The sequence below is a fragment of the Pongo pygmaeus genome, chromosome 13 (genome assembly GCF_028885625.2).
Source record: "Pongo pygmaeus isolate AG05252 chromosome 13, NHGRI_mPonPyg2-v2.0_pri, whole genome shotgun sequence".
In the NCBI taxonomy this organism is placed as follows: domain Eukaryota; kingdom Metazoa; phylum Chordata; class Mammalia; order Primates; family Hominidae; genus Pongo; species Pongo pygmaeus.
The window spans coordinates 118,852,532-118,879,981 of NC_072386.2; the positions used below are offsets into that span (position 1 = coordinate 118,852,532).

General features: G+C 52.7%; 1 protein-coding gene across 32 annotated transcripts; it reads right to left on the reverse strand.

Moving 5' to 3' along the window:
• Window positions 1-26,405, reverse strand: CIZ1 (CDKN1A interacting zinc finger protein 1). 32 transcript variants are annotated; one of them, XM_054501014.2, is made up of 18 exons: window positions 26,215-26,405; window positions 25,283-25,631; window positions 24,114-24,288; window positions 23,754-23,869; window positions 21,311-21,382; window positions 18,973-19,217; window positions 15,146-15,239; window positions 14,840-14,948; window positions 13,188-13,840; window positions 12,848-12,969; window positions 12,047-12,244; window positions 10,815-10,939; window positions 3,942-4,029; window positions 3,328-3,441; window positions 2,974-3,123; window positions 1,024-1,093; window positions 696-817; window positions 1-342 (listed from the first exon to the last, which is right to left on the reverse strand). In XM_054501014.2, the coding sequence occupies exons 2-18, from the start codon at window positions 25,365-25,367 to the stop codon at window positions 133-135; spliced, it is 2,748 nt and encodes a 915-aa protein (XP_054356989.1). In that variant the 5' UTR covers window positions 25,368-25,631; window positions 26,215-26,405; the 3' UTR covers window positions 1-132. The 32 variants fall into 32 exon arrangements, with proteins under 32 accessions (XP_054356989.1, XP_054356991.1, XP_054356992.1 ...); XM_054501016.1 differs by having other exon boundaries at window positions 25,160-25,631; window positions 26,215-26,399; XM_054501017.1 differs by having other exon boundaries at window positions 15,146-15,224; window positions 26,215-26,391.
• Window positions 26,406-27,450: the final 1,045 nt, after the last annotated feature.

The window sequence follows — 27,450 nt, forward strand, 5'->3', positions numbered from 1 at the left end:
TGCACAGCCAAACTACCTTGTTTTATTGGATTTTGAGTAAAAACATGAACCATGTCAAAGTTTCCAGGCAGACTCCTAAAAAGCATTAGCAGATCTGGACCCAGGCAGGCGGGGAACAGGAAGGTCCCTCTATCAGGTTTTGAGGCGGGTTGAGCGCCGAGGTAGTGGGGGCTGGGAGGGTCGAGCCGTCACCTTGCTGGGTGTTTTGTCCTGGGTGTTGGGCTGGGAGGGTGGGCGGCCGCTGGAGGTGAACAGGGCTGTCAAAGCGTTCCGGGCGTTGATTGCGCACCGGCGGCTCACAGGTCGGGTGGTGGGGCTGGGGTTCTTGGCCGCCTTGTATTTCTGGATACAGAAGGTGCAGGTAAGGTCAGGGTCTCCTCCCTACATGGTAGCTACTGGCCAGCAGCTACTTCCCCAGCTCTGGCTGAGACAGTATTAGTGTGCTCTGTGACCCTGCGTGATGCACTCGGCCTCTCTGGGCCAAGGCTCTGGAGCTAACAGCCTGGCACTCAGCATCCCCTTGAACAATAAGAGCCCAACCCCACCCCAGCTCTAATTCTCTCCCTGTTGGTGCAGGGGTGGTGCCTGGGGGTTGAGGCCCAGCACAAGAGGGGGTGGCCACTAGCCACCCGGATCAGCTTGGATTAAGACTAAGTCTGTGGCCAGGGGAGGACAGGGCAGGATGTCCGGCTCACCTGCAGGTTCTCAAAGTGGCCCAGGGACTTGCAGTGGGAGAGCTGTGCCCCTGAGTTGCTGTGATAGAACTTGTGGCAGATGCGGCAGATGTAGCCCATCACGGGCACCAGGAAGTCCACACCTGTAGGACGGGACGGCAGGGTCTGCACTCACATCCCTGTACCAGCAAGGTGTCCCTCCCTCTCTAGGTGCTCCCCAACCCTCTAGGCAGGAGCAGAAGAGAAGGCTTCCCAGCCAGAATGCCATGGCTGGGATATGGGAAGGTCATGTGGAGGCTGGGCCCAAGGGCCGAAGCTCCTGCAGGTGGGCTCAGAGCTGGGGCCTTACCATATGCAGTATTGGGGCTGTAGGTCTCCGAGCCCTTCCACTCCTCTCTGGATATATCTCTGGACCTCACCTGAAAACATGCAAGTGTGGGCCTCGGATCTGGCTTCCCCTTGACACCTCCCAGACACAGGTCAGGGGCCTAGAGACCACCAATGCCCTTGGACACACAGAATCCCCTTGATTTCCAAGAGGTAGTGGGTGGCGTTCTCTGAGCCTTTGCACATGGTGATCCTGCCTCCCAGAGTGCTCTTCCCAATCTATTCTTTCTAGACTCTGTTCAACTAGCCCCCTCCTCCAGGAAGCCCTCCTGCTCCTACAGGCACCATAATCCACGCCAGGTGTGCCATCTGACATGTGTCATCTGACTGAATCCTCATAACAGCCCTCTATGGCTACACACATTTTACTAAGAAGAAACTGAGGCCCAAGGACATTAACTCACTTGTCTAGGGTTGCACAGCTGGTTTGTGGAGGAGCTGGGCAGGGAACCCTGTAGGCCTAAGCCGTAGTTCACACTCTTAACCATGAGCCCCCTGCTAACTCCCTCAGGTCCTATCCAATACTGCAGTGACCTTGGTCCTAGGGAGTGGGTTTCAAGGGATCAAAGACTCTGCATTTCACCTGCTGGATGTGAGATAAGGTCATCTGACTCTGGCCGTGTCAGCCCTAGCAGGCCTAGCAGTGCCCTCCACCACTCACCAGGCAAACAAATGTGACTTCCAAGAAGGACAACCACCCCCGTTTGCTAAGCCCTTCCTAGGACCAAGCTGTGGGCCCTGGGCTTCCCTTATAGTCCAAGTTCAGATTGTTACTTCTGAGCAGAGTCAACTGAGGCTCAGAGAGGCCAAGTGGCTTGCCTGAGATGATGTGACTACTGAGCAACGAAGCTGGGCCTCATACTACCCTGCCTAGGACTGCAGGCCACCCCCACAATGCTTCCTCCCCAGCCCCTCAATACCCCACTTTGGCTGCCAGAGGCTATGAGCAGCCCCAGCTGGCCCCTCACCACCCTGGACTATAACTGGGTCAGCCTTTGAGGGCAAGGACCAGGCCTTGGCCCTCATGGGTCCCTGCGTCCAGCACCAAGGCCTGACCTAGAACACACTCTCTGGAAACGTGTTAAACTGCAAAGAATCTGGCTGGGCATGGTGGCTCACGCCTGTAATCCCAGCACTTTGGGAGGCCAAGGTGGGTGGATCACCTGAGGTCAGGAGTTTAAGACCAGCCTGGCCAACATGGTGAAACCTCGTCTCTACTAAAAATACAAAAATTAGCTGGGCGTGGTGGTGGGCACCTGTGATCCCAGCTACTTAGGAGGCTGAGGCATGAGAATCGCATGAACCCAGGAGGTGGAGGTTTCAGTGAGCCGAGATCGCACCATTGCACTCTAGCCTGGGCGACAGAGCGAGACTCTGTCTCGAAAAAAAAAAAGAAAAAAAAAAACTGCAAAGAATCCAAGCTCCTCCAGCTCCTCATTCACGGGAGACAGGGTAGCTGCGGCATTGGAAACATGGACTCTGAAGTTTTACTCCCTGCCATCCAATCTGATGAGATTCAGCCAGGATAGTGCTTGGTACACACGCCTAGAACACACTAAGTGCTCAAAAAGATGTCTGCTGCTGTCAGTCTTACCATTATCATCACCATCATCTGACTTTTTCTTTGCACACTACATAGTTTCCCACCTCCGTGCCTTTACTGATACTGTTCCCTTTCCCGTCCTCCACACAGATCCAAATTCAGTCAGGCTTTGCATATTTTAACTGCCACTCTCTAGTCATCATGCATAATTACATAGTCATGCAGAAGGCAGTTGACAGTAATCAGTTGTGGCATGCATTAGTGCCCACAGATGCCAGCCCGGTGTCTGGCCTCCGGGAGGTGGGATGAGGTCTGTCCTGGGCTGGGAATCCAACACCGAGCCCGCCTCCCGCACCCTCCCCCCAGCACCTGCTTGCAGAGTTCCTCCTCAACCTCGATCTCTTCTTCATCCTCATCATCCTCTTCCTCTTCTTCATCACCCTCGAAGCAACCCACAGCGTCCACTGTAATGAAGTGGTCCTCATCTTGGCCAGCAATCTCTTTCTCAAGCGACTTCAGCTGCCCAGGGAGTAGGCAATGGGCTCAGGTCAGCTCTGAACAGCCAAGGGGCCATGCCCTACCCACCCCACCCCTCCCCTGAGAGTCCCAATCCCTCCAGACCCGCTGTGAGTTTGGGCTGGGATAAACCTCAACTTGCTGCACGGCCTTGGCCAAGGCTCTGTACCTCTCTGGGCCCATGTCCTCTGAGGGAGCTCAGGTTACCTCCTTGGCTTTGTCCTTATGCCCCTGGGACTTCACGTGCTCCACAAACTTGCGAGGGGTTTTGAAGTAGCGGTTGCAAACGGTGCAGAAGGGTCGCAAGGATTGTTTGGCAATCTGGAAAAACGCAGGCCAACCAAGCAGTGTCCTCAGGTGCAAGCCCCCTGACTAGCACCCAGGCGGGGCCCGGCAAGAGCTCACCTCCCCTGGGCAGGCCCACCATATCTGTAACAAGACGGGCTGTGCTCCACCCCTGCACTGGAACGTGGGCAAACACATCTCTTCGTGGTGTGGGTGGCTGAGAGATGGGATGGCAGATGGCAACACAGAGACAGGACAGACACAGAGAGAAGACAAGAGAGAGGGCAGCTGCCCAAATAACCCCTGTGAGCCCCGTGGCTGAATGGCAGGTGAGATGGGGCCTGGCCTACACTGGACAGATGGGGAACCTGAAGCCCGAAGAAGAAACAAGACTGACTTGTCCAGAAACTGCATTGTGGGTTATGGGTGTGCAGGGGCAAGGAGGAACGTTTACTTTCCAATTGGGGCTCTGTGTTGCCTGGCCTCCACTTGCAGACGGCAGTGCGGGTGCCTCTGCAGCATGCAGGCCCTCCTACCTTGTGGTCCTGTGTCCTGCGGTGTTGGATCAGGTCCCCCATGTAGTAGAGCTGGCAGGTATTGCACCAGCGCCTTGGTGGAGGCTCCCTGAATGACAACAGTCAAAGCAAGTACAATGTGGCGCCAGAAAGACAGCAGCTGTCCGAGAGTGCTCCATAAGTGTAATCCATTCCAATAGCAATTCCCACAGGATCTCTTGGGGAAGCTTAACAAAATGGTTCTGAGGTTCATCTGGATGAGTTCTTAAGCAGAAATAGCCCAGGAAACTTTAGGGGGAAGGGGAATGAAGCACTGGGGATATCAACCTTTAAAATGAAAACCACAAGCTACAATAGATAAAACTGTGTAGTGTGATGTACATCCTGACAGTGTATCAGTGGGAAAGAATGGAAAGTCCTAAACAGGTTCAAATATTGGTAAGAATTCAGCTTCGCCAGCCTGGGCAACATGGGAAAACCCCATCTCTAGCAAAAATACAAAAAATTAGCCAGGCATGGTGGCTCATGCACCTGTGGTCCCAGATACTCAGGAGGCTGGGGTGGGAGGATCGCTTGAGCCTGGGAGGCAGAAGTTGCAGTGAACCAAGATAGCGCCACTGCACTCCAACGTGGGTGACAGAGTGAGACCCCCATCTCAAAAAAAAGAATTCCGCTCCTGATAAATTGGTATTGAAAAGCATAGATTATACAACAAGTTATGTCAGAATAATTTGTTGTCTACTTGGAGAAGAAACGCCTTCTGCTTCCACCTTCTACCTTACTTGAAAATGAATTCTAGCTGAACTACCAGAGATTCAGGCATAAAAATAAAAACCATATACTTTAAAAATAGAGGCCAGGCGCAGTGGCTCACACCTGTAATCCCAGTCCTCAAGGCAGGAGGACTGCTTGAGCCCAGGAGTTTGAGACTAACCTGAGCAACAAAGCAAGACCCCATCTCTACAAAACATAAAAAACATTAGCTGGGTTTGGTGGCACATGCCTGTAGTCTTAGCTGCTCAGAAGCTGAGGTGGGAGGATTGCTTGAGCCCAGGAGGTCGAGGCTGCAGTGAACCACGACTGTGCCACTGCACTCCAGCTGGGGCAACACGACACTGTCTCAAAAATAAATAATAAATAAATAAAAAGGGGGCCAGTCGCAGTGGCTCATGCCTATAATCCCAGCACTTTGGGAGGCTGAGGCAGGAGGATCGCTTGAGCCTAGAAGTCCAAGACCAGCCTAGGCAACATCGTGAGATCTTGTCTCTATATAAAATAAAATTAGCCAGGCATGGTGGTGTGCACCTATAGTCCTAGTTACTTGGAAAGTTGAGGTGGGAGAATTCCTTGAGCCCAGGAGGTTAAAGTTGCAGTGAGCTGAGATCACCATTGCCCTCCAGCCTGGGTGACAGAGAGACCCGGTCTCAAAAAATAAAATAAAATAGGGCCGGGTGTGGTGGCTCACGCCTGTAATCCCAGCACTTTGGGAGGCCAAGGCAGGCACATCACAAGGTCATGAGTTCAAGACCAGCCTGACCAACATGGTGAAACCCCATCTCTACTAAGAATACAAAAAAAAAAAAAAAAATTAGCCGGGTGTGGTGGCACGCGCCTGTAATCCCAGCTACTCGGGAGGCTGAGGCAGGAGAATTGCTTGAACCCAGGAGGTGGAGGTTGCAGTGAGCCGAGATCGCACCACTGCACTCCAGCCTGGGCAAAAGAGCAAGACTCCGTCTCAGAAAACAAACAAACAAACAAACAAATAAATAAATAAATAATATTTATTTTACAAGGAGAGAGCAACTATTTAATCTTGGGTTGGGAAAGATCATTGCAACATATAACATCAAAGCCAGAAATCATAAAGGAAAAAACTGATAGATCCAATTGCATAAAAATTTAAAACTTCTACATGTTGAAAGATATAAGAAAATTAAAAAGCAAACAAATGTCAATGACAAGGGCTGTGCTATCACTGGCCAGAGTGTATCCTTTATGTAGGCAGCTTCCTAAACCAAGGCTGGGCATACCGCTGGTTCACGCCTGTAATCCCAGCACTTTGGGAGGAGGATTCCTTGAGCTCAGGAGTTTTGAGGCTGCATTGAGCTGTGATCATGCCACTACGCTCCAGCCTGGGTGACAGAGTGAGACACTGTCTCAAAAAAAAAAAAAAGAAAAAGGAAAAAGAAAAGCCAAATACATGTAAAACCCTGGCCGGGCACGGTGGCTCACGCCTGTAATCCCAGCACTTTGGGAGGCCAAGGCAGGCGGATCACTGAGGTCAGGAGTTCAAGACCAGTCTGGCCAACATGGTGAAACCCTGTCTCTACTAAAAATACAAAAAAATTATCCAGGCGTTGTGGCAGGCACCTGTAATCCCAGCTACTTAGGAGGCTGAAGCGGGAGAATTGCTTGAACTGGGAGACGGAGGTTGCAGTGAGCCAAGATTGCACCACTGCAATCCAGCCTGGGCAACGGAGCAAGACTCCATCTCAAAAAAAAAAAAAAAAAAGTGTCTCAATCAGCGAAAATAAGGACTCTCTATAAAATATGCAAATACACAATTTTTCATAAATTTTAGGGGACACATGTCCACTGATAAAGCCCTGTAAGAGCTCTGCTGGGGAGGGCTGCTTAGAGACAGAAGGTGTTTGTGTTGTCATGTAGCATGATTCCGATTTTTATTTTTAAAGATTGTATAAAGCCAGAAAGGATCACAAGAAGAACTAGGTCAAAATGTAAACAGTGTTTATCTCTGGGTAATGGGATTATGGGTGATTTTTATCTTCTCATGTGTCTGTGTCCTTGTATTTTCAAAACGTTATATAATGAGCGAATTATTTTTATAATCAGAAAAAAAAATTTTTTTGTAGTCAAAAAAGGCACATCAGCCACACAGTGAGAGTACCAGGTTTTAGATTTCGGGATTTAGGGACATTTACTGTCCTCAGTAAAATCTTCTTAATACTGCTGCAAGCAACAAAATCAGACTTTAAAGCAGCTTGCTCCAGGCTGAAGTGCAGTGGCATGATCAAGGCTTACTGCAGCCTCCACCTCCTGGGCTCAAGCAATCCTCCCACCTCAGCCTCCTAAGTAGCCAGGACTACAAGTGCACGCCACCAGGCCTGGCTAATTTTTTTTTTTTTTTTTTTTTTTGAGATGGAGTCTCGCTCTGTCGCCCAGGCTGGAGTGCAGTGACGCGATCTTGGCTCACTGCAAGCTCTGCCTCCCGGGTTCAGGCCATTCTCCTGCCTCAGCCTCCCAAGCAGCTGGGACTACAGGCGCCCGCCACCACGCCCGGCTAATTTTTTGTATTTTTTAGTAGAGACGGGGTTTCACTGTGTTAGCCAGGATGGTCTCAATCTCCTGACCTCGTGACCCACCCGCCTCAGCCTCCCAAAGTGCTGAGATTACAGGCGTGAGCCACCGCGCCTGGCCGGCTAATTTTTTTATAGTTTACAGAGACACGGGTCTTATGATGGGCTGGTCTTGAACTCCTAAACTCAAGCAATCCCCCCACCTCAGCCTCCCAAAGTGCTGGGATTATAGGTGTGAGCTACCATGCCAGCCTGGCTCTATTTTGCAATGTGCATTTTGATCTCTGTGAGAGAAAAACACAACAAATGAAGAAAGGGGGTGGGAAGAGAACATGGTCATCAAACAGGCGGACACCTTGTGCCAGTGTCACGTCTGAGGCTGCCCAGAAATGGCTAACGCAGGCCGGGCATGGTGGCTTGCACCTGTAATCCCAGCACTTTGGGAGGCCAAGGCGGGCGGATCACGAGGTCAGGAGATCAAGACCATCCTGGCTAACACAGAGAAACCCTGTCTCTACTAAAAATACAAAAAATTAGCCAGGCCTGGTGGCAGGCACCTGTAGTCCCGGCTACCTGGGAGGCTGAGGCAGGAGAATGGCATGAACCTGGAAGGCTGAATTTGCAGTGAGCCGAGACTGCGCCACTGCACTTCAGCCTGGGCAACAGAGTGAGACTCCGTCTCAAAAAAAAAAAAAAACAAAAAAGAGGCCAAGGTAGGGGAATCACATGAGGCCAGGAGTTTGAGACCAGCCTGGGGCAACATGGTGAAACTCCATCTCTACTAAAAATACAAAAATCAGCCGGGCATGGTGGCGCATGCCTGTAATCCCAGCTACTTGGGAGGCTGAGGCACGAGAATTGCTTGAAGCCGGGAGGCGGAGGTTGCAGTGAGCCATGATCATGCCACTACATTCTAGCCTGGGTGACACAGTGTGACTGTGTCTCAAGGAAAAAAAAAAAGAAATAGCTGGCCGAGCACGGTGGCTCACGCCTGTAATCCCAGCACTTTGGGAGGCCGAGACAGGCGGATCATGAGGTCAGGAGATCAAGACCATCCTGGCTAACACGGTGAAACCGTCTCTACTAAAAATACAACAAAATTAGCCGGGCATGGTGGCGGGCGCCTGTAGTCCCAGCTACTCGGGAGGGGGAGGCAGGAGAATGGCATGAACCCGGGAGGCGGAGCTTGCAGTGAGCCGAGATCAAGCCACTGCACTCCAGCCTGGGTGACAGAGCGAGACTCCGTCTCAAAAAAAAAAAAAAAAAAGAAATAGCTAAGGTAGGCAAGGGCTTAGTTCACAGCACCTGCCCTGTGGGCTTTGAGGAGGGAGGAGAGGGGCACCCCCACGAGCTAGGGTATTGGGATCCAGCCTTCAGCCCCATTCCTGGGAACACCCCCCTGCCTTCCATGGGGAAATGTATTTCCATGTGGTTTGGGTACAGCTGGCCTGCCTAGGCCTAGCCAGTCAGAATGCCCCATCCCTGGCCAGGGGATTGCTTCAAAAATGTGCACGTGACCGCAATCAGATTAACGAGCATTTCCCCTAGAAACTGTTCTGCCACTGCAGACGCAGGTGACTGCCCTTCCTTGGAGGTCACTGTGCAGGGAGGCTGGGGCTGTGGGTACCTGGTGCCCACTGTAGTGAGAGATGGAGCCTCTCTAAGAAATCGTATCCCCTGGGTCCAGCTGTATCTCTTACATTCCCACTAACCTAAGCCAGAAACACTGTTCCTTTTTGCTCAAGCTAATTTCTGTCTTATAGAAATTAGAATTTTTTTCACTTACAACCGCAAAGAACCCCCACTGATGCAGGAGGACAGTGTTGATGTCTTTGTGTTGGGGACCAAAGTGAGGTGGTCGTAGGTAGGGACTGGAGGGATTTTTTAATTTTTTGTTGTTGTTTTTGAGACGGAATTTCTCTGTCACCCAGGCTGGAGTGCAGTGGCGCGATCTCAGCTCACTGCAACCTCCACCCCGAGGTTCAAGCAATTCTCCTGCCTCAGCCTCCCGAGTAGCTGGGATCACAGGCATGCACCACCATGCCCAGCTAATTTTGTATTTTTAGTTGGGGGGGGGGGTTTCACCATGTTGGCCAGGCTGGTCTTGAACTCCTGACCTCAGGTGATCCGCTCATCTCAGCTTCCCAGAGTGCTAGGATTACAGGCCTGAGCCACTGCGCCTGACCATAATGTTCTTGATGGCCTCGGGGCCAAGTAGGATTCAAGAGAAGACTTCATGGAGAGATATCATTGGGAGAGGGTTTGATGAATCCCCGACACCTGAAGTTTGTTAACAGCTTGTGCTACGTATGTCCTTTTAGTTTTCTTCTGTGTCACAAGATCTATTTTTACACAAACAAGCTCATTCTGCAGATGCAATTTTGAATCCTGTTTTACTTTGACATTGCATCACCTTTCCACATATTATAAATTCTCCAGTTATCCTATTTATTCATTGTTCCATAAGCTGGACGGGCTTTTTCATCATCTAACCAATCCCCTACTTTCGAGTATTTTAGATCATTTCCCGTTAGATTTTTTCATCATGATACTAATAGCAAAGAACATCTTGGTGAGTCATCATTCTCCTGTGTTTATGATTATTTCAACCAAGTAGAAAACCACTCAAGGACGCTCTTCTCAAAGTGAGAAACAGCTAACAGAGACACAGGCTGCCCTTGCAGAGAGAGAGCTCCCCGTCACACAAGGCAGGCAAGCGGAGGCCAACCAAGAGCCTTTCCTGTCCCCTCAGCCCCACCTGGAAGCTTCAAATTGTGACCTCTGTAAAATCAAGACAGAGCCCGTGACCACTGACTCAAGGGACCGTCCAGCCTATGAAAGTGTTTGATTTGCTCTCCGTAGGGTTTGTTTTGTTTCAATTCTGAACTAGCTGTTAACATTTTGAAATTGGGAGATTTCACATACAAATCTGGATTTCTGGATTCTTCTTAAAACTAAGCGATCCGGAGATGAGAAGCAGCTGTCTCCTGAGACAGAGCCTGTGTCCCTGCTGTGGCCCTAGCTAACATGGTCCTGCTGCTGAGATGATACGTCCCAGCCCTTGCACACCTCTACGACTGCCCACAGAGTCCTGAAAGCACCTCTGCCTGACTGCCAGGCCTTCCCACCCCAGTCTAGTTCCAGACCCCAGGAGGGCTGAAGTTTCTGATTAAACAGGCTCCCATGACAATGAAAGGGGGAGACACAGGGAAACCCTAACCTCCAACCACAAAAGAACCTGATCCTCAGCCTGTCACCCCACAGCGGGGTTAGCACACATGCCACAGGGGGCAAGAGTCTGTGCCACAACCTGTCCTCTCCCACAGGGATGGTCATACTGTTCCTGCCTAGAGGGAACCTTAAGAGAATGTCATGAATTCCTGTACTATATCCATCACCAAGCCATGTTACAGGCAGGGAAAACTGAGGTGCAAGGTCACACAGTTAACAGTGTGAGGAGGCCTGGCTGGGGGTGCAATGCTTAACCCAAAGGTCAACCCTGCAGATGGTAGATTCAGGCCCTGGCCGACGAGACCGTCTACCCCCCAACACAGAGCCTCCACGATCCCCCACTCACTCATCCTCTGTCTCCAGGACGTCCCGGGGCACGGGCAGCAGGGACAGGAGGCAGGCTTGGCTCATATGCTGGATCTCCCCTAGCCGCTGCTGGTGCTGAGGCTCCGACATGTGGTCCTGGAACTCCTGCAGCAGGAGGGAAAGAGGGATGGGCCTGGGGCGTGAGCCCAGAACAGTGGGCAAGGCTGGGGCCAGGGGAGGCAGACCCCAGCCTCATCACTGTAAGCCCATTTCTCTCACCACACATTTCTCTCTTTTGTAGGCTAGAGCAGGCATGATAAACTGAGACACAGGGTACATGCCAGCCCGAGCTTCTGCCCCTCCCAGAGAATGTGTGAGTGCCTCAAAGACAAGGAGCGGCCTGGTTAGCATCCAGGTCTCCAAGGCTGTGCCAGGTGAGGCACAGAGTAACACAGCTCACAGCACAAGAGTAGTAACAATACAAGTAGAATGCGATCATGATTACTGCTACACTCACTTTAGGCCAGGCCTGTGCTCAGGACTCCAATGTCACATTGCTGAATCCCCAGAACCACCCAGTGAGGTGGATTCTAAACGTTTCTTTTTTTTGTTTTGTTTTGTTTTGAGAGAGTCTCGCTCTGTTACCCAGGCTGGAGCACAATGGCATGATCTTGGCTCACTGCAACCTCTGCCTCCTGGGTTCAAGCAATTCTCCTGCCTCAGCCTCCTGAGTAGCTGGGATTACAGAAGCATGCCAACACATATTTTTAGTAGAGACGGGGTTTCACCATGTTGTTCAGGCTGGTCTCAAACTCCTGACCTCGTGATCCGCCCACCTCGGCCTCCCAAAATGCTGGGATTACAGGCGTGAGCCACTGTGCCCGACCCTAAACTTTCCTTTGTCTGATGCAAGAGGAAACAGGCACAGGGTGGAATTCGCTTTCCAAGGTCTCCCAGCTACTCAGAGTCGATATGAACCAGGTCTGACTGACTCTAAAAACCTGCTTGAGCCCAAGAGGTAGAGGCTGCAGTGAGCTGAGATCGTGCCACTGCACTCCAACCTGGGAGGCAGAGTAAGACCCTGTCTCAAAACAAAAAACAAAAAACAAAACCACCAAAACCTGCCTTCTTGGCTGGTCAGGAAATGTTTCCCAAGCAAATGCATGGCTGCTCGGGGCGGGGCCCATTGCAGCCTGAGGCATCCTTGGGAGGGCAGGCTGGGCATTCCACGCAGACCCCACCCCTCCCCACCCTTATCTCCTGTATCAGTACCTGCTGGCTGGAGCAGCTGGCCTTGCAGATGTAGCAGAAGAACTGGAGGGCCTGCTTAGAGGGAGTGCTGGTAGCCGCAGGGGTGGAGGAGACGGAGTCACTGGGGCGGGGGACAGGTGTCAGGGGTACAGTGCTAAAGGCCCGGCTGTCACTGCTCTGCAGAATGGTGACCTTCAGGGAGCCCCCGGCGCCCCATACCTGCATGGGGAGTAGGAACTGAGCTTCCACCAACTGTGTACTTATAGTGGGCCAGCCTAGCATTCGACATCTACCAACATTGTCTCATCAGATCTTCCTGATGATAGGGAAACTGAGGCTCTGAGCTGTTAGGTGACTACCCCAGCTTGCACAGCTAGAAAGCACTGCAGTCAGGATGCAAACCCAGGTCAGCCTAAAGTACCACCCATCCCACCCCTTGCATGACAGATGGGGAAACAGACTCAGAAGGGAAAGGGTTTGCCCACAGTTATGCAGAGCTGGGACGCAAACCCCACAGAGAGGCTTCCACTCTGTGCTCTCTTCACGAGAGCAACATTACCCATGTGAGAAGACTGGGGCTCTGGCTTGGGGATGGGAAGGCTGGAAGGGACGGATGTGAAGACAGCACAACAGCAAGAGGTCCCATGCACACCACTGTCAGCCCAGCCTGGTCTGTCCACCCATCCTAGGCAGAGGGCTGTCATCCCATTTCACGGTGGGGGAAATAAAAGGAGGCCCTGAGGTGGCCTGGGGCAGAAAGAGGCCATCCCACCCTGCTGGGCTCTGTGGCCCTCACACTGCCACATCAGGGCCTCTACCCACCCCTGGCATCTCTCTCGCTCTGTTTTCACATTCTCCCACATCTAGGCCACAGGCCGACTCCTTCTGAATCTCTTCCATGCTGACTTGGGTGCCCACAGGCTCCGGCAAGGTCTTTTCCATGCCTGAAATGACAGATGTGCTCTGTTTCTCAGAGTCCCCAGGCCCAAGAGCTGCCTTCTCCGTCTGCAGCCAGAACCTTGAGGCCCCCGGCATGGATGGCCCTGGACCTGGATTCCAGGCCTAGCCCTCAGTCCCAGGCAGCACCCAGTCAGGGGAGGAATGAAGGGTCTGGGCAGAGCTGTCCCATCACCAGACCAGCTGGGAGCCAGTGCTCACTTACCTCCACCAGCTTCCACTGCATCAGGTGGCATCTCCAGCCCGCAGACATGAACCACACCTGGTGTTTGCTCTGGAGCCAGCAACGACACCTGTGGCTGGGTCTGAGGCTGCTCATGGGTCTGCTCTGGTGGCTGTACTGACACCTGCGCTGGAGGCTGCTCCTGTGGCTGGACCCTTGGCTGTGCTTGTGTGTGGACCTGTGGATACGTCTGTGTCTGGGCCTGCTTCTGCAGCTGCAGCTGCACCTGCCTTGAGGGCTGTGAACGTGCCTGGGGCTGCAGCCGCTTCAGCGGCTCTGCCTCCTGCTGCAGCTGCACCTGCCTTGGGCCCTGTGAATGTGCCTGTGGCTGTACCTGTGGCTGCACCTGCTTCTGTTGCAGTACTAAGTGCTCTGGAGAGGTCTGTGTTTGTGCCTGCTTCTGCAGCTTCGGCTGCACCTGGGTGTCTGTGGGTGGTATCCGCGGCTGAGTCTGTGACTGCACCTGGGCCTGGACCTGCAGGACCCGTGGCTGGAATTGTGGCAGCACTTGGGCTTCCAGGTGCTCAGGCACCAGGTCTGGTGTCTGTGTCTGTTTCGGTACTGTCATCCGGGCCTGCGGCTGGGCCTTCGCCTGTAGCTGCCCTGGAGGTTCCTTTTCTGTGGGCTCTTCTGAGCTAGGAAGGATCAAAAGAAAATCCCAGTCATGTCTTCAAAGAGGCCCCAGGGGCTCCCAAGGAAGGCCAAAACTAGGCCGAGCATGGTGGCTCGCATCTGTAAACCCAGCACTTTGGGAGGCTGAGGCAGGTGGATCATTTGAGGTCAGGAGTTCGAGATCAGCCTAACCAACATGGTGAAACCTGGGATTACAGGTGTGAGCCACCGCGCCCAGTCCAAGACTGTTTCTTTTTGTTTGTTTTTGGTTTTTTGTTGTTGTTTGTTTGTTTTTTTGAGATGGAGTTTCGCTCTTGTTGTCCAGGCTGGAGTGCAATGGCGCGATCTCGGCTCACCACAACCTCCGCCTCCCAGGTTCAAGCGATTCTCCTGCCTCAGCCTCCTGAGTAGCTGGGATTACAGACATGCGCCACCACGCCCAGCTAATTTTGTACTTTTAGTAGAGACGGGGTTTCTCCATGTTGGTCAGGCTGGTCTCAAACTCCCGACCTCAGGTGATCCACCCGCCTCAGCCTCCCAAAGTGCTGGGATTACAGGCGTGAGCCACCGCGTGCAGCCCAAGACTCAGTTTCTAACGCTGGCTCTACCACTTACAGGCTGGGGATTTGGGCAAACTCCTTTGGCTGTCTAGGCCTCAGATTCACCTAAATAAACCGGGGAGGATCGTTCTCACCTCCCACAACTTGCTGACATGTATCCAACTGGCTCTGTAAACGGCCCGCCCACTACGGTCCCAGATGAACGTCTTCACCCCTCCCACGCAGCCATCCAGCTTGGCCTCCAGGTGGCTCAGTCTCAAGGAAGACAACAGAGTCTGGCTGGGAGCTTCCCCAGGTCAGGTGCGGAAATAAGTAAGGCCTTCCTCCAAGTCAGAGGCCAAGGCCCTTTCCTTGCTCCAGCTCCACTGAAGGGTGCACCCCCTCTGCCATTGCCACCCCTGCCTTTGCAGGAATGAGAGCACAGGGCACCCGGGCCCAGGTCAGGTTTTCAGCATCAGTTACCTCCTCAATCTCTTTGCTGGCAGCTCGGACACCTCACAAGGCTCAGGCTCAGGTGCTGGAGTGCGTTTTTCCTTGGCAATGTCCTCTGGGCAGGGCGGTAAATCTTGGTCTGGAATGGAGGCATGAGCGAGGGAACTCATGTTGGGAAGAGCAAGCATCTCTGACCTCCAAGAGATGGGGCGTGGGCTCCCCGCCTTCCCACCAAGAACCCCTGCCTCCCACACCTGCCTCTATCATCTGCTGACCCACCCACTGGCCCTACCCCATTCATGTCCCTCTGAAGGGCCAGCAGCCTCCCTCCCTCACCTTCTGGTGTGTCCATCCGGGGCTCTGCGGCTTCCTCAGACCCCTCTGGGGGGTCTGACTTGTCTTCCACAGGCATTGTCTGAGAAGAAGAATCCTGCTTCCTTTCAGAAACTATGTTGACATCCAATACCCACCCCTATTAATACCCCCTTGCCCAAGGGCAGCTGCCCCCATCCTCCAGGGGATGACAGGGCCCTGAGGACCTCTGGTGGGCCTGGCCCCAGAGCTGCCAAGTGGATGATCTTAGTAAAAATGTCCCAACAATGGTGTCTAGGGGATTCTGCCTAGTTGTCTGTTAAATAAACCCAGGTTTGGAGGACACGAAGCCTTCTCCTGGCCACAGTGCTACCTCCTGACCTGACTTCCCACCCAGTTTTCCACGAAGTAGCCAGTGGGATCCTTTTTTTTTTTTTTTTTTTTTTTTTGAGACAGAGTTTCACTCTTGTGGCCCAGGCTGGAGAGTGCAATAGCACAATCCCGGCTCACTGTAACCTCTGCTTCCTGGGTTCAAGCGATTCTCCTGCCTCAGCCTCCCAAATAGCTGGGATTACAGGCACACGCCACCACACCTGGCTAATTTTTGTATTTTTAGTAGAGACGGGGTTTCACCATGTTGGCCAGGCTGGTCTCAAACTCCCGACCTCAGATGATCTGCCTGCCTCGGCCTCCCAAAGTGCTAGGATTACAGGCGTGAGCCACCGCACCTGGCCCAGTGGGGTCCTTCTAAAATGCAAACCTGAACATGTCTCTTCTTTCAGGCTTAAAGCCTTCCCATAGCTTCCTGCAGCCCTGGTGCATGCCTTAGGCCAAGCCTGAAAACACTCTGCACACCCACCCCTTCCCTGCACAAACTGGCCTCTGCACACTCCCTGCCCCAGCCATGCCCCCGCAACCAGCCCTCTCCCTGCCCCCAGGCCTTCACTTAGAGCCTCAGAAGCACTTCCCGCAGGAAGCCCTCCAGACTCCAGAATGGGTCCAGAACCCACTTCCTTTTCATGGCATTTCTGTATTCTTTTTTTTTCTTCTTCTTCCATAGAGCCAGGGTCTCACTGTGTTTCCTAGGCCAGTCTCGAACTCCTGGGCTCAAGTGATCCTCCTGCCTTGGCCTTCCATGGTGCTGGGATTACAGGCATGAGTCATTGCACCCAGCCTCCACAGTCTTAATTAATTGGTTGGAGCATTATTTGCATTAATATCTCTCACCGCCCTCCCAATTCCTTTCCAAGACCTCAGGGAGGGCCAGGCCAGATGTATCATCTGCACCAGGGAGTCCCCTGCAGGGACTTCCAGATGTCTGCTAAATGAACACACAGCTCTCTCTGGCCAGTCCAAGGCACCCCAGGAGGCCACCAGAAGCCTGCAGCCTCCCTCCCTCCCTCCTGCTAAGCCCAAGGAATGAGCACTGAGCAGGGAATGGTAATCTGGACACATCTGTACTCTGCCCTTCAGAAACTACCCAGCTGTCACCCTGCACAACACAGGCACCAGCCTGAGAGTCAGGAGGCCTGGGCTCTGGGTCCACCTTGACAGCTGTGGGGCTCAGGACCACTCCCACCCCAATCTCTGAGCCTGGGTTTTTCCATACGTAAAAAAATGAGGGCGGGGCGGGTTAGACACTAGACCAGATCTGTGATGACAGGCCCGTTGGAAGGCTGGAGGCGGGGCCCCTCGCTGGAGGAAAACGCCTCACCTCCAGAAGTAGACCGCCCTGGAGCGGCCAGAAAGGGGGCATTGCCCCTGCCCTGGAATACACCCAGGAGCAGGGTGTGAGCAGGAGCTGCGGAGACCTTCAGGGACAGGACAGTCTAGGGAGGGGGTGAGCCCTTTGCAGATCTCCTGCTTATGCCAGGAGAAAGGTAAACACCTCTCAAACACACAAGAAGCCAGGGGGCTGTGGGCTGGAACCTATAGCCGGCAACAGCGTATAGCTTAGGATTTTATAGCATTGTTCTACCCCAGTTATGTTTCCTATACGTTTGTTTGTTTGTTTGAGATGGAGTCTCACTCTGTCGCCCAGGCTGGAGTGCAATGGCACGATCTTGGCTCACTGCAGCCTCTGTCTTCCAGGTTCAAGCGATTCTCCTACTTCAGCCTTCCTGAGTAGCTGGAATTACAGGCACCCGCCACTAGGGCCCAGCTAATTTTTGTATTTTTAGCAGAGACGGGGTTTCACCATGTTGGCCAGGCTGGTCTTGTACTCCTGACCTCAAATGATCTGCCCTCCTCAGCCTCCCAAAGTGTTGGGATTACAGGCGTGAGCCACTGCACCCAGCAATTTCTTATACTTCTATGAATGACAATTAACTTAGATAGTTTTTAGAATGTCAGGTTATGATATGATGTTTCCTTTCAAAATAAATGTAACAGAAAGGAAGCTCACTCATTCAAAGCCATGCTCTCCCACACAGTCACCCCACAGCCTCGGGAGAGCACCTGAAACTGGCGGGGCTGAATTAAGAGGTCAGAGGTCTGGTGTGTATCAGATACACACCAGATTGTGAAGATTTTGTAGTTTTTAAAAAAGGAATGTAAAATGCCTCGTTTTTTATATTGATGACAGGTCGAAATGATAATAGTTTCATATGGGATTGGGTTAAATAAGTTAGTAATATTAATTTAGCCCATTTCTTTTTACTTTATAACGTGGTTACCAGAAAATTTTAAATTACATATATGGCTTGTATTTTATTTCTACTGGGCAGTGCTGTTTTTTTTTTTTTTTTTTTTTTTTTGAGACAGGGTCTCACTTTGTCACCCAGGCTGGAGTGCAGTAGTGTGATCGTAATTCACTGCAGCCTCTAACTCCTGGCCTCAAGCAATCCTCCCACCTCAGCCTCCCAAGTCCCTGGGATTACAGGCATGCACTATCATGCCCTGATAATTTTATTTTTATTTATTTATTTTTTGAGACAGAGTTTTGCTCTTGTTCCCCAGGCTGGAGTGCAATGGCGCAATCTTGGCTCACTGCAACCTCCGCCTCCTGAGTTCAAGTGATTCTCCTGCCTCAGCCTCCTGAGTAGCCAGGATTACAGGCATGTACCACCATGCCCGGCTACTTTTTTGTATTTTTAGTAGAGAAGGGGGTTTCGCCATATTGGCCAGGCTGGTTTCGAACCTCTGACCTCAGGTGATCCACCCAACATGGCCTCCTAAAGTACTGGGATTACAGGTGTGAGCCCCCACGCCTGGCCACACCGATAATTTAAAAAGAAACATTAAGCTGGGTGCAGTGGCTCACGCCTGTAATCCCAGCACTTTGGGAGGCTGAGGTGGGCGGATCACCTGAGGTCAGGAGTTTGAGACCAGCCTGACCAAACTCCTGAGGTCAGGAGTTTGAGACCCCATCTTCACTAAAAATACAAAATTAGCTGGGCGTGGTGGCGCATGCCTGTAATCCCAGCTACTCAGGTGGCACATGCCTGTAATCCCAGCTACTCCGGAGGCTGAGGCAGGAGAATCACTTGAACCTGGGAGACAGAGGTTGCAGTGAGCTGAGATCGCGCCACTGTACTGCAGCCTGGGCAATAAGAGCGAAACTTCATCTCAAAAAACAAACAAAAAAGAAACATTAAGTAAATGATAGTACTGGTAGTGTCTGGGCATGGCAAAAATCCCTTCGCTGATACAAGAATATTTGAAGTTTGGGAAATGCTAAACAAGTCCATTCCCGCCCTCCTCATTTTACAGATGAGGAAACTGAGGCATAAAGGGAGTGTGACCTGTCCGAAGGCCCAGGCTGAGCCAGAGCAGGTGGCACTGGGGCTGACACCCAGGGTCCTCTCCCGCCCACTCCCATCCCCACCTGCCCCACCCCAGCCACCACTCACCTTTCGATTGGGGGTGGTAGAGGAGGAGGTCCGGGCCTGTTTCTGGGGGTTCCGTCCTGAAAGGTTGAACTGGGAAGGGTTCATGGGGACCCCAACAGGAGGAGGTCCCAGCAAGGACTGGCGAGTGGCCTGGGGAAAGAACTGTTGCAAATTTGGAGTGGCCAGTTGTGGGGGTGTGAGGCTGGGGGCTGTCAGGCTGGGGGCTGTGAGGCCTGGGGATACCATGCTGTAGCCTCGGAGGTTACCTGCAGGCAAGAAGAGAGGAGAAGAGGGGACACAATGTGGTCAGGTGGCAGAAGGTAGGGTCAGGCGTCAGTGCCCCAGAGCATCATGGGAACATCCCAGATAATTGAAAGGGACCTTCCCAGCCAAGGGCAGCCAAAGGGAAGAGACGAGAGCTGAGGCTCAGCCCCATCTTGGGCACTGGTGGTGAAGGAAGCTTTAGGGCTCTTTTCTGCCCCAGCTAGGGGTGGGGGTGCTGCCTTTAGCATTCCCCAAAACCCTGCTCACCCTCAGGCATACTTTAGAGTCTGCCATAGAGTAGGTGAGAGACTTAGCACAGCCCATAGGGAGAACCAGCAGGAGGGCCGGTCCCTGGGATAACAAGACACCCACCCCCACCCCTACCAGCTACCCTTTATCAGCAGCAACTATGAGTCAGGCACTGTGCTAAGCCCATTCCTCACACTGCCTCAGTCCCTCAGCCCAGCAGGTTTCAGGGTGGGTGTTATCTCTACCGATGACAAAACGGAGACAGAGTGGAGGTGCAGCTTGCCCAGGGTCACTATGAGGGACACTGCCATCCACCTACCGCCCCAGCCAGGATTCTGGGGTATTCCTCATTCCTCCCTCTTTGCCCTATTCCATGCAAGCCATCCCCAAATACTATCAACTCTGTCTCCTATGCCTCTTCCCAATCTGACTTTCCCGCTCCATCCCCACTCCCACTCCCTGCCTCCTCCCAAAACCACTTGATCCTTTGCCTGAATTCCAGCCACAGCTTTTGCACAAGATGGCAGCAAACAGTGATCTTTCTCAAACCATATTCTGAGTTCATCTCTCCCTTCTGCCCAAACACTTCCATAGCTCCCTGCTGCTGGGTAGCAAAGCCCATTCCTCACTGCATGGTCTGGCCCTTCCCACCTTTCCAGCCTCCTTTTTTGCCATTCTCCCCACATGTCCCCACTATATTCCAGTCACATGTCCCTGTGCCGTCCTTCAGACATCCTGCCTCAGGGCCTTTGAATGTGCTGTTCCCTCTGCCTGGGCTGTTCTACCCACTGACTCCCAGTCACCCTTCAGACCTCCCTATAGGTGTCTCTCCTTCAAGAGACCTTTGCAGACTGTGTCCCCAAAGGCCCCAGCTTCCAATTCTAGGACGAGCTACATACTTCATACTTTCCTTGTCTGCTTTTTTTTTTTTTTGAGAAGGAGTCTTGCTGTGTTGTCCAGTCTGGAGTGCAGTGGTGCGATCTCGGCTCACTGCAACCTCTGCCTCCTGGGTTCAAGTGATTCTCCTGCCTCAGCCTCCTGACTAGTTGGGACTACAGACGCCCGCCACCATGCCTGGCTAATTTTTGTATTTTTAGTAGAGACAGGGTTTCACCATGTTGGCCAGGCTGGTCTCCAACTCCTGACCTCAGGGTGATCCACCCACCTTGGCCTTCCAAAGTGCTGGGATTACAGGCGTGAGCCACCACATCCAGCTCCTTATCTGCTTTCTGCTTCACATCATCTAACTCAGCTCTGCCCCTCAGGGGAGGCCCAGAGCTTGGGAAGTATTTAAGAGATAAAAGCAAGTTGGAACTCTTGCCCCAGTGCTGGGATGGGAAGCACAGGAGTTAAAGCTTAAAGCATGGGTCAGCTGTGCTGTGAGTGCTGGGTTCAAATCCAGACTCTATAGTACAAGCTCTGTGACCTTGAACAAATCACTTCCCCCTGCTTAGCCTGATTTCCTGATCTGTAAAATGGGGATAATAATAGCACTTGCCTCACAATGTTTCATGAGTATTCAATGAGATATACAAATGTGCCTGGTACATAGTAAATGTTCAATTAACATTAACTTGAAACAAATACATATACATATATGTGCAGAGAGCCAACCAGCTCTTAAAAACAATAAGACAAAAGATGAAACAACCTAAAAGAAAAATGAACAAAGGACATGGACAAGTCACAAAAAGAAATAAAATGTTCAACAGACAAATGTAAAATGTTCAACTGCACTAGCACTCTAAGAAATGTAAAACATTCATGACATAGCTTCTTTTTGCCAACCAACTTAATTATATGTATATATACGTTTATATATATATATATAAAAAGCATATAATACCCAGTGTTGCCGTGGGCATGGTGAGACCGGCAGTGTCATACGTGGCTGGTGGCATTGCAAACTGGTCCAGTCCTTTAGGAAAACAATTCGGCAATACTTATCAAGAGCCATAAAACATCCATCCCCCCTGACTCAGTGAGAAAACAATCTCAAACATCATATTCATCCCAGGGTTACTTAAAACAGCAAAAAAAAAAAAAACCCAAAACAAAACAAAACAAAAAATAAAAAAAAGCAAAAGAAAGAAAAAAACAAAAAAACAAAAAAAAAAAAGGAAAGAGCCAAACAGCTAAGAAAGTTTAGATAAACAAAGGCATAGCCCTCTGGTACAATATTAAACAGCTATTAAAAATAATCTTAACACAGATGATCAAATCCTATGGTAAACGATCATGCCATTCTATTCAGTGAAAAAGAAACAAGGTACAGCCTGGGACTTATATCAATCACAATCATCAGATACAAATCCCCAAGTCTGTGCCTAGAAAAAAAATGGGATGAAAGAGACAAAAATGCTGACTGGTGGTTTTCTTCAGGTGGTGAGTGAGTCAACAGATGACACTGTGGGTTTTCCTATCCCCATTTTTAACCTTTTTTTCCACTTTAAAGAGTGTGACTTTTATTCTTTTCTTTGTTTTTGAGAAAGGGTCTTGCTAAGTTGCCCAGGCTGATCTTGAACTCCTGGCCTCAAGCAAACCTCCTGTCTTGGCCTCCCAAAGTGTTGGGATTACAGGCATGAGCCACTGCACCTGGCCAAGAGTATGAGTTATTTTCTTTTTTTGAGAAAGGGTCTCGCTCTGTTGCCTAGGCTGGAATGCAGTGATACAATTTTGGCTCACCACAACCCCCGCCTCCTGGGTTCAGCAATTCTCATGCCTCAGCCTCCTGAGTAGCTGGGATTACAGGCGCATGCCACCATGCCCAGCTAATTTTTTTTTTTCTTTTTTTGAGACAGGGTCTCGCTCTGTTGCTGGGCTGGAGTACAGTGGCGCAATCTCGGCTCACTGCAACCTCCACCTCCCGGGTTCAAGCGATTCTACTGCCTCAGCCTCCTGGGTAGCTGGGACTACAGGCGCACACCATCACACCCAGCTAATTTTTGTATTTTTAGTAGAGACGGGGTTTCACCATGTTGGCCAGGATGGTCTTGATCTCCTGACCTCGTGATTACGCCCACCTCGGTCGGCCTCCCAAAGTGCTGGGATTACAGGTGTGAGCCACCATGCCCGGCCTAATTTTTGTATTTTTAATAGAGACAGAGTTTCACCTTGTTGCCCAAGCTATTCTCAATCTCCTGGACTCATGTGATCCTCCTGCCTGGCCTCCCAAAGTGCTGGGATTACAGGCGTGAGCCACAACCCGTGGCTCAAGGGTGTAATTTTTTAAATGGGAAAGAAAAAAAGGAAGATGTATATGTATATGTGGCAGGTCCCTGTGTGTGGTTCTCTCTCTACCTACCTACCTGCTTACCATTTTTAAGTCAGTTCCCAGGACCACATCCATGTGGCCCTGACAGGTCTACAGAGTGACAACCATCTAATCAATACCGACTTGTTATGTAATGTTGGGCACATGACCCCTCTCTGGGCCTCAGTGTCTTCATTCGTAAAATGGGATCTTGGTTGTACCTCTCCTTAGGGGGTTATCAGTAGAATCAGGAGCAGCATCTTGGCTGGGCGCAGTGGCTCACGCCTATAATCCCAGCACTTTGGGAGGCCAAGGCAGGTGGATCACCTGAGGTCAGGAGTTCAAGACCAGCCTGGCCAACATGGGGAAACCCTGTCTCTACTAAAAATACAAAAATTAGCTGGACATGGTGGCGGGCACCTGTAATCCCAGCTACTTGGGAGGCTAAGGCAGGAGAATTGCTTGGACCCGGGAACCGGAGGTTGCAGTGAGCCAAGATCGCACCATTGCACTCCAGCCTGGGCGACAGAGCAAAACTCTGTCTCAAAAAAAAAAAAAAAAAAAAAAAGGACCAGCACTTGGAAGGAAGAGCTGAGACTGCTCTCCATATTGGGAAATTGAGACAAGACCATAGGCTTAATGCACAGGGCTAGAGACAACCACTCAGATATCTGGATGGTCAAGAGGCCCAGGCATCGGCTCAGCTTAGCCACTGCTGATGCAGGGCAAATGATTTCCCTTCTTAGCTTCCTCATCTGTCAAATGGCATCTAATCTGAATGTGAGTGAAGTGTGCTGAGCACTGCCCAAAGAGCCAGCACCATAGCCAAGGACACACCTGCGATCAGACAGATCTGCATTCAAATTAGCAGCTTAGGGACTTTCACCTCCGGGAGCCTTAGTGTCCTCATGAGTGAACTAGGATGCCAAGAATAGCTCCCTCTCAGGGTGGCTGTGTGGAGTTGAGATTTAGTGCAATGGGCTGCTAGGGAGCTACCACTAAAAGAGACTGAGAAGAGGCCTGGGGCCATCCATACCTTGCAACTGCTGTAAAAGCAAAGCTCTCTGCAGCATGGAGCCGTTGAGGAGGGAGGCTGAGTTGGTGCCCTGGAGATTCAGAAGCGGCTGCTGTGGCTGCTGCGGGGGGAGCCCCCTGTGTGTTGGGAGGGGGTGTCAGAGGGTTATTTGGAAAGTCAGACCTTCCTTCTTCCCCAAGGCTTCTCACCTCCATTCTCTGCCCCACTCTGTGGTAGACAGAGGACCCCTTGGGGCTGGAATTGGTGATCTCCAGGACTCAAACGGGGATGGCACTGGGAAAAAGGATGGGGATCGGGAGCTCCGAGACATGGGTCTGAGTGGCAAGGCTGAAGCCATCGCCCCCGAGGGGGGGAACTCACCGGCTGACAGCCATGGGCAACGGGGCCTGTGGTGGGGATTGCTGGAGCAGCTGCTGGAGCTGCAGTAACTGCTGCTGCTGCAATTGCTGCTGCTGGAGCTGCTGCTGCTGTAACTGCTGGAGCTGCTGCTGCTGTTGCTGGAGCTGCTGCTGCTGCTGCTGGCTGAACATGGTGGCTAGGGGCAGAAAGCAGAGTAAGGCCAGGGGTCCCCACCATAGGTCAGGCCTGCTCCCCTCCCATCCACCGCCACTCCCCGCAGCCACAGCCCGCAGAGACTGCTGAGGAGCTTTCACAGCTGCATTCCCAGTCCTGCCACAAGCCTGCCACACTCGCTTGGCCCATCCTTCCAAGTTACCTCCAATCCTGCTAGGAGCAAGATTCAACCACCCTCCTGCCAATGCTCCCCCAGACACTGCCAACAGCCCCTCCTTCAAGTCCCTCCATCTCTCCATTTCTGGCGGCTCCATCCTCCCACCCCCAGCCTCAGCCTCTCTCTGCGCCCATCACTTCCTCACTCACACCCCCTTTTCAATACCGCAACCCTCTCCCGGCCCCCGGGTGTCAATAACATCGGCACCCGTCCAACCCGGTCACCGTGGTCCTGAGCTCCGTGGGACGGCTTCTCCCCACCACCGCCACCTCCTCGCGCCCCACTCCGCCCGCTCCCACCCCGCCAGCCGCCTCCTACGCAGACACAGCCAGCTCGCGCGCGGAGCCCCACGACCCAGCCGCACCCGGCCCCGCACCTCGCCTCCCCGCGCGCCCTCAACGCTCAAGTCGCCCCCACGGGTGGGCCGGCCCCGCAGCCCCCACGCTCGGGCCGGGCGGCTCCGGCCCGCGGGCTCCCGGCCTCCCCGCTGCTTCTCCGGGGCCTGTGGGCTCGTAAGGCCCAAATGCGGGCGGGGCCGGCCACGGCAGCGCCCTCTGGGGGACGGGAGGTCCAGGCGCCGCCGGCCGTGCCACCCGAGCCCGCCCAGTGCACGGGTCACGCTGGGGGGCGGCTGCGGGGCGCAAGCACGTGCAAGGGGGTCCTGGGCGGCTCATACCCTCTGTCCCGCGTCCTCCGCATCGCGAAGGGGAGGCTCGGAGACCAAGGTCCGTCTGCCGCCCGGAAGGGTCAGCCATCCCGCGGGGCATCGAGGGGGACTTCCTTCCTGTTCCCAACCCACCTCCCTGCGGCCGCCGCGGTCCTGCGATCCTGGGGCCCCGCGCGGGGCTGCGGTGGGAGGGGCCGCGCAGTTGGCGGATGTACATTCATTCGAGGGACCCAGGCCAGGCGAGAGGGCGGCCAAGGTCTTACAGTCCGGCAGGAGTTTGCCCTCGGATGGGTGGAGGGGGAGTCCACCTGAAAGTCGTTTCTCAGTAGATTTGGCTAAGGAAGGAGTGGGTGAGGAGAGTCGAGTCCAATTATCAAAAAATAGCCCTAGGAGTCGGGCGCTTCCGCCTGTAATCTCAGTACTCTGGAAGGCCGAGGCTGGATGATCGAGACCAGGCTGGGCAACATGGCGAAATCCCTCTCTACAAAAAATACAAACATTAGCCGGGGTGGTGGCGGGCGTCTGTAGTCCCAGCTACTCGGGAGGCTAAGGCAAGAGGATCACTTGAGCCCAGGAGGCACAGGCTGCAGTGAGCTGAGATCGCGCCACTGCACTCCAGCCTGAGCGACAGAGCAAGAGCTGTCAAAAAAAAAAAAAAAAAAAGTAAAAATTTTAAAAAGAAAAGGAGAGGAAAAGAGAGCCCTGCTCCCTTATCCTGCACCTAAAATGGTCCTGCCCCCAAGGACCCCCTTAACAACCGCTGTATCCCCCGTCCCCGCGCCGTAACAATCCTTGGCTACTAAGTAGTAATTCTTTTATTTAGTTTTTATTTTTTATTTATTTATATTTTTGAGACGGAGTCTCACTCTGTCGCCCAGGCTGAAGTGCAGTGGCACGATCTGGGCTCACCGCAACTTCCACCTCCTGGGTTCAAGCGGTCCTCCCGCCTCAGCTTCCAGAATACCTGGGACTACAGGCGCGGGCCACCACGCCCGGCTAATTTTTGTATTTTTAATACAGACGGGGCTTCACCACGTTGGTCAGGCTAGTCTCGAACTCCTGACCTCAAGTGATTCGCCTGCCTTGGCCTCCCAAAGTGCTGGGATTACAGGGGTGAGCCACCTCTCCTGGACTAAGTAGCAATTCAGTCCCCCTTTTCTGCGGCTCCCTGCCTTGTGCGTGTCACAGCCCGGGCGACTCCTCGCCCTGCCTTCCGCGCCGACGTTGGGCGGGCAGGGCGCGCGGGGGCGCTGGCGGCGCGCAGACCCGGGCAGGCGGAGCGTGTTGACAGAGGGCGCTCGAGCAGCAGAACTCGCGTGTCCATAAATCACTGCAGTCATGTGACGAGCGCCGCTCCAAAGCTCTGGACTGGCTCTGCGGCAGATGGGCGGCGGCTGAGGAGCCTAACTCGACCTGGACTAGTCGCGGAATAGCTAGGACTTAGAGGCGCGAAAGTGACTCAGCGAGGCCGGAGCGCAGGGTGGCGTCCGGGGTCCGGGGGACGTCGGCGCCTATGGGTGAACAGGCAGCCTGGAGGGTGGGAACTTCGAATGCTGGGCTGAGGAGTAGGCTTTATCCTCTAAGGGCAGGGAGCACTGGAGAAGGGTGTGAACCTCATGAGTGATAGCATCAAATCTGCCAAGTAGAAAACCCGCTCCTGTGAAAACCAAGACAGAAGCAGTGAGGAGAGAGGGGCGAGTCAACACTGCCCAGGCTCTACTGGGCACAGCGGTTCACCCCTGTAATCCCAGCACTTTGTGGGGGTCCAGGCAAGTGGATCACTTAAGGTCAGGAGTTCGAGACCAGCCTGGCCAACATGGTAAAACTCCGTCTCTACTAAAAATATTTTAAAAATTAGCCGGATGTGGTGGCGGGCGCCTGTAATCTCAGCTACTCCGGAGGCTGAGGCAGAAGAATTGCTTGAACCCGGGAGGCAGAGGTTGCAGCCGAGATCACATCACTGCATTTCAGCCTGGGCGACAGAGCGAGACTCCATTTCAAAAAATAAAAATAAAAGACTGCCCAGGCTGCCAAGCAAGCATGTTAACACCTTGATCTGGGTGCTAGCGTTGGAGAAGTCCAGGATTGAATCGTGACTCCCCTGCCTTGTGGCTAGGTGACACTGGCTGGGGGAGAGGCCTCTTAGCTGGTTTCCTCCTTGGTTAAATATGTGCCCCCTCCCGGGGTGGTAAGGATGACATTACATAATGCTTAGCACTTGCACCTGGCACAGAAGGAGCTTAGCAAATTGCCACAGTGAAAAAACTAAAAATAATGCTTGTGCTGGTGAAGGTGGAAAG

Bases quoted from the DNA above. Each gene is read 5' to 3' on its own strand.
- CIZ1 (XM_054501016.1), bottom strand. From the start codon at position 25,367: ATGTACATCCGCCAACTGCGCGGCCCCTCCCACCGCAGCCCCGCGCGG. The intron at 4,030-10,814 runs GTGAGTGGGGGA...GTTGTCATTCAG, and splicing joins GTCCTGGAGACAGAGGATGA to GGAGCCTCCACCAAGGCGCT. The intron at 818-1,023 runs GTAAGGCCCCAG...CCCGTCCTACAG, and splicing joins CAGCCCCAATACTGCATATG to GTGTGGACTTCCTGGTGCCC.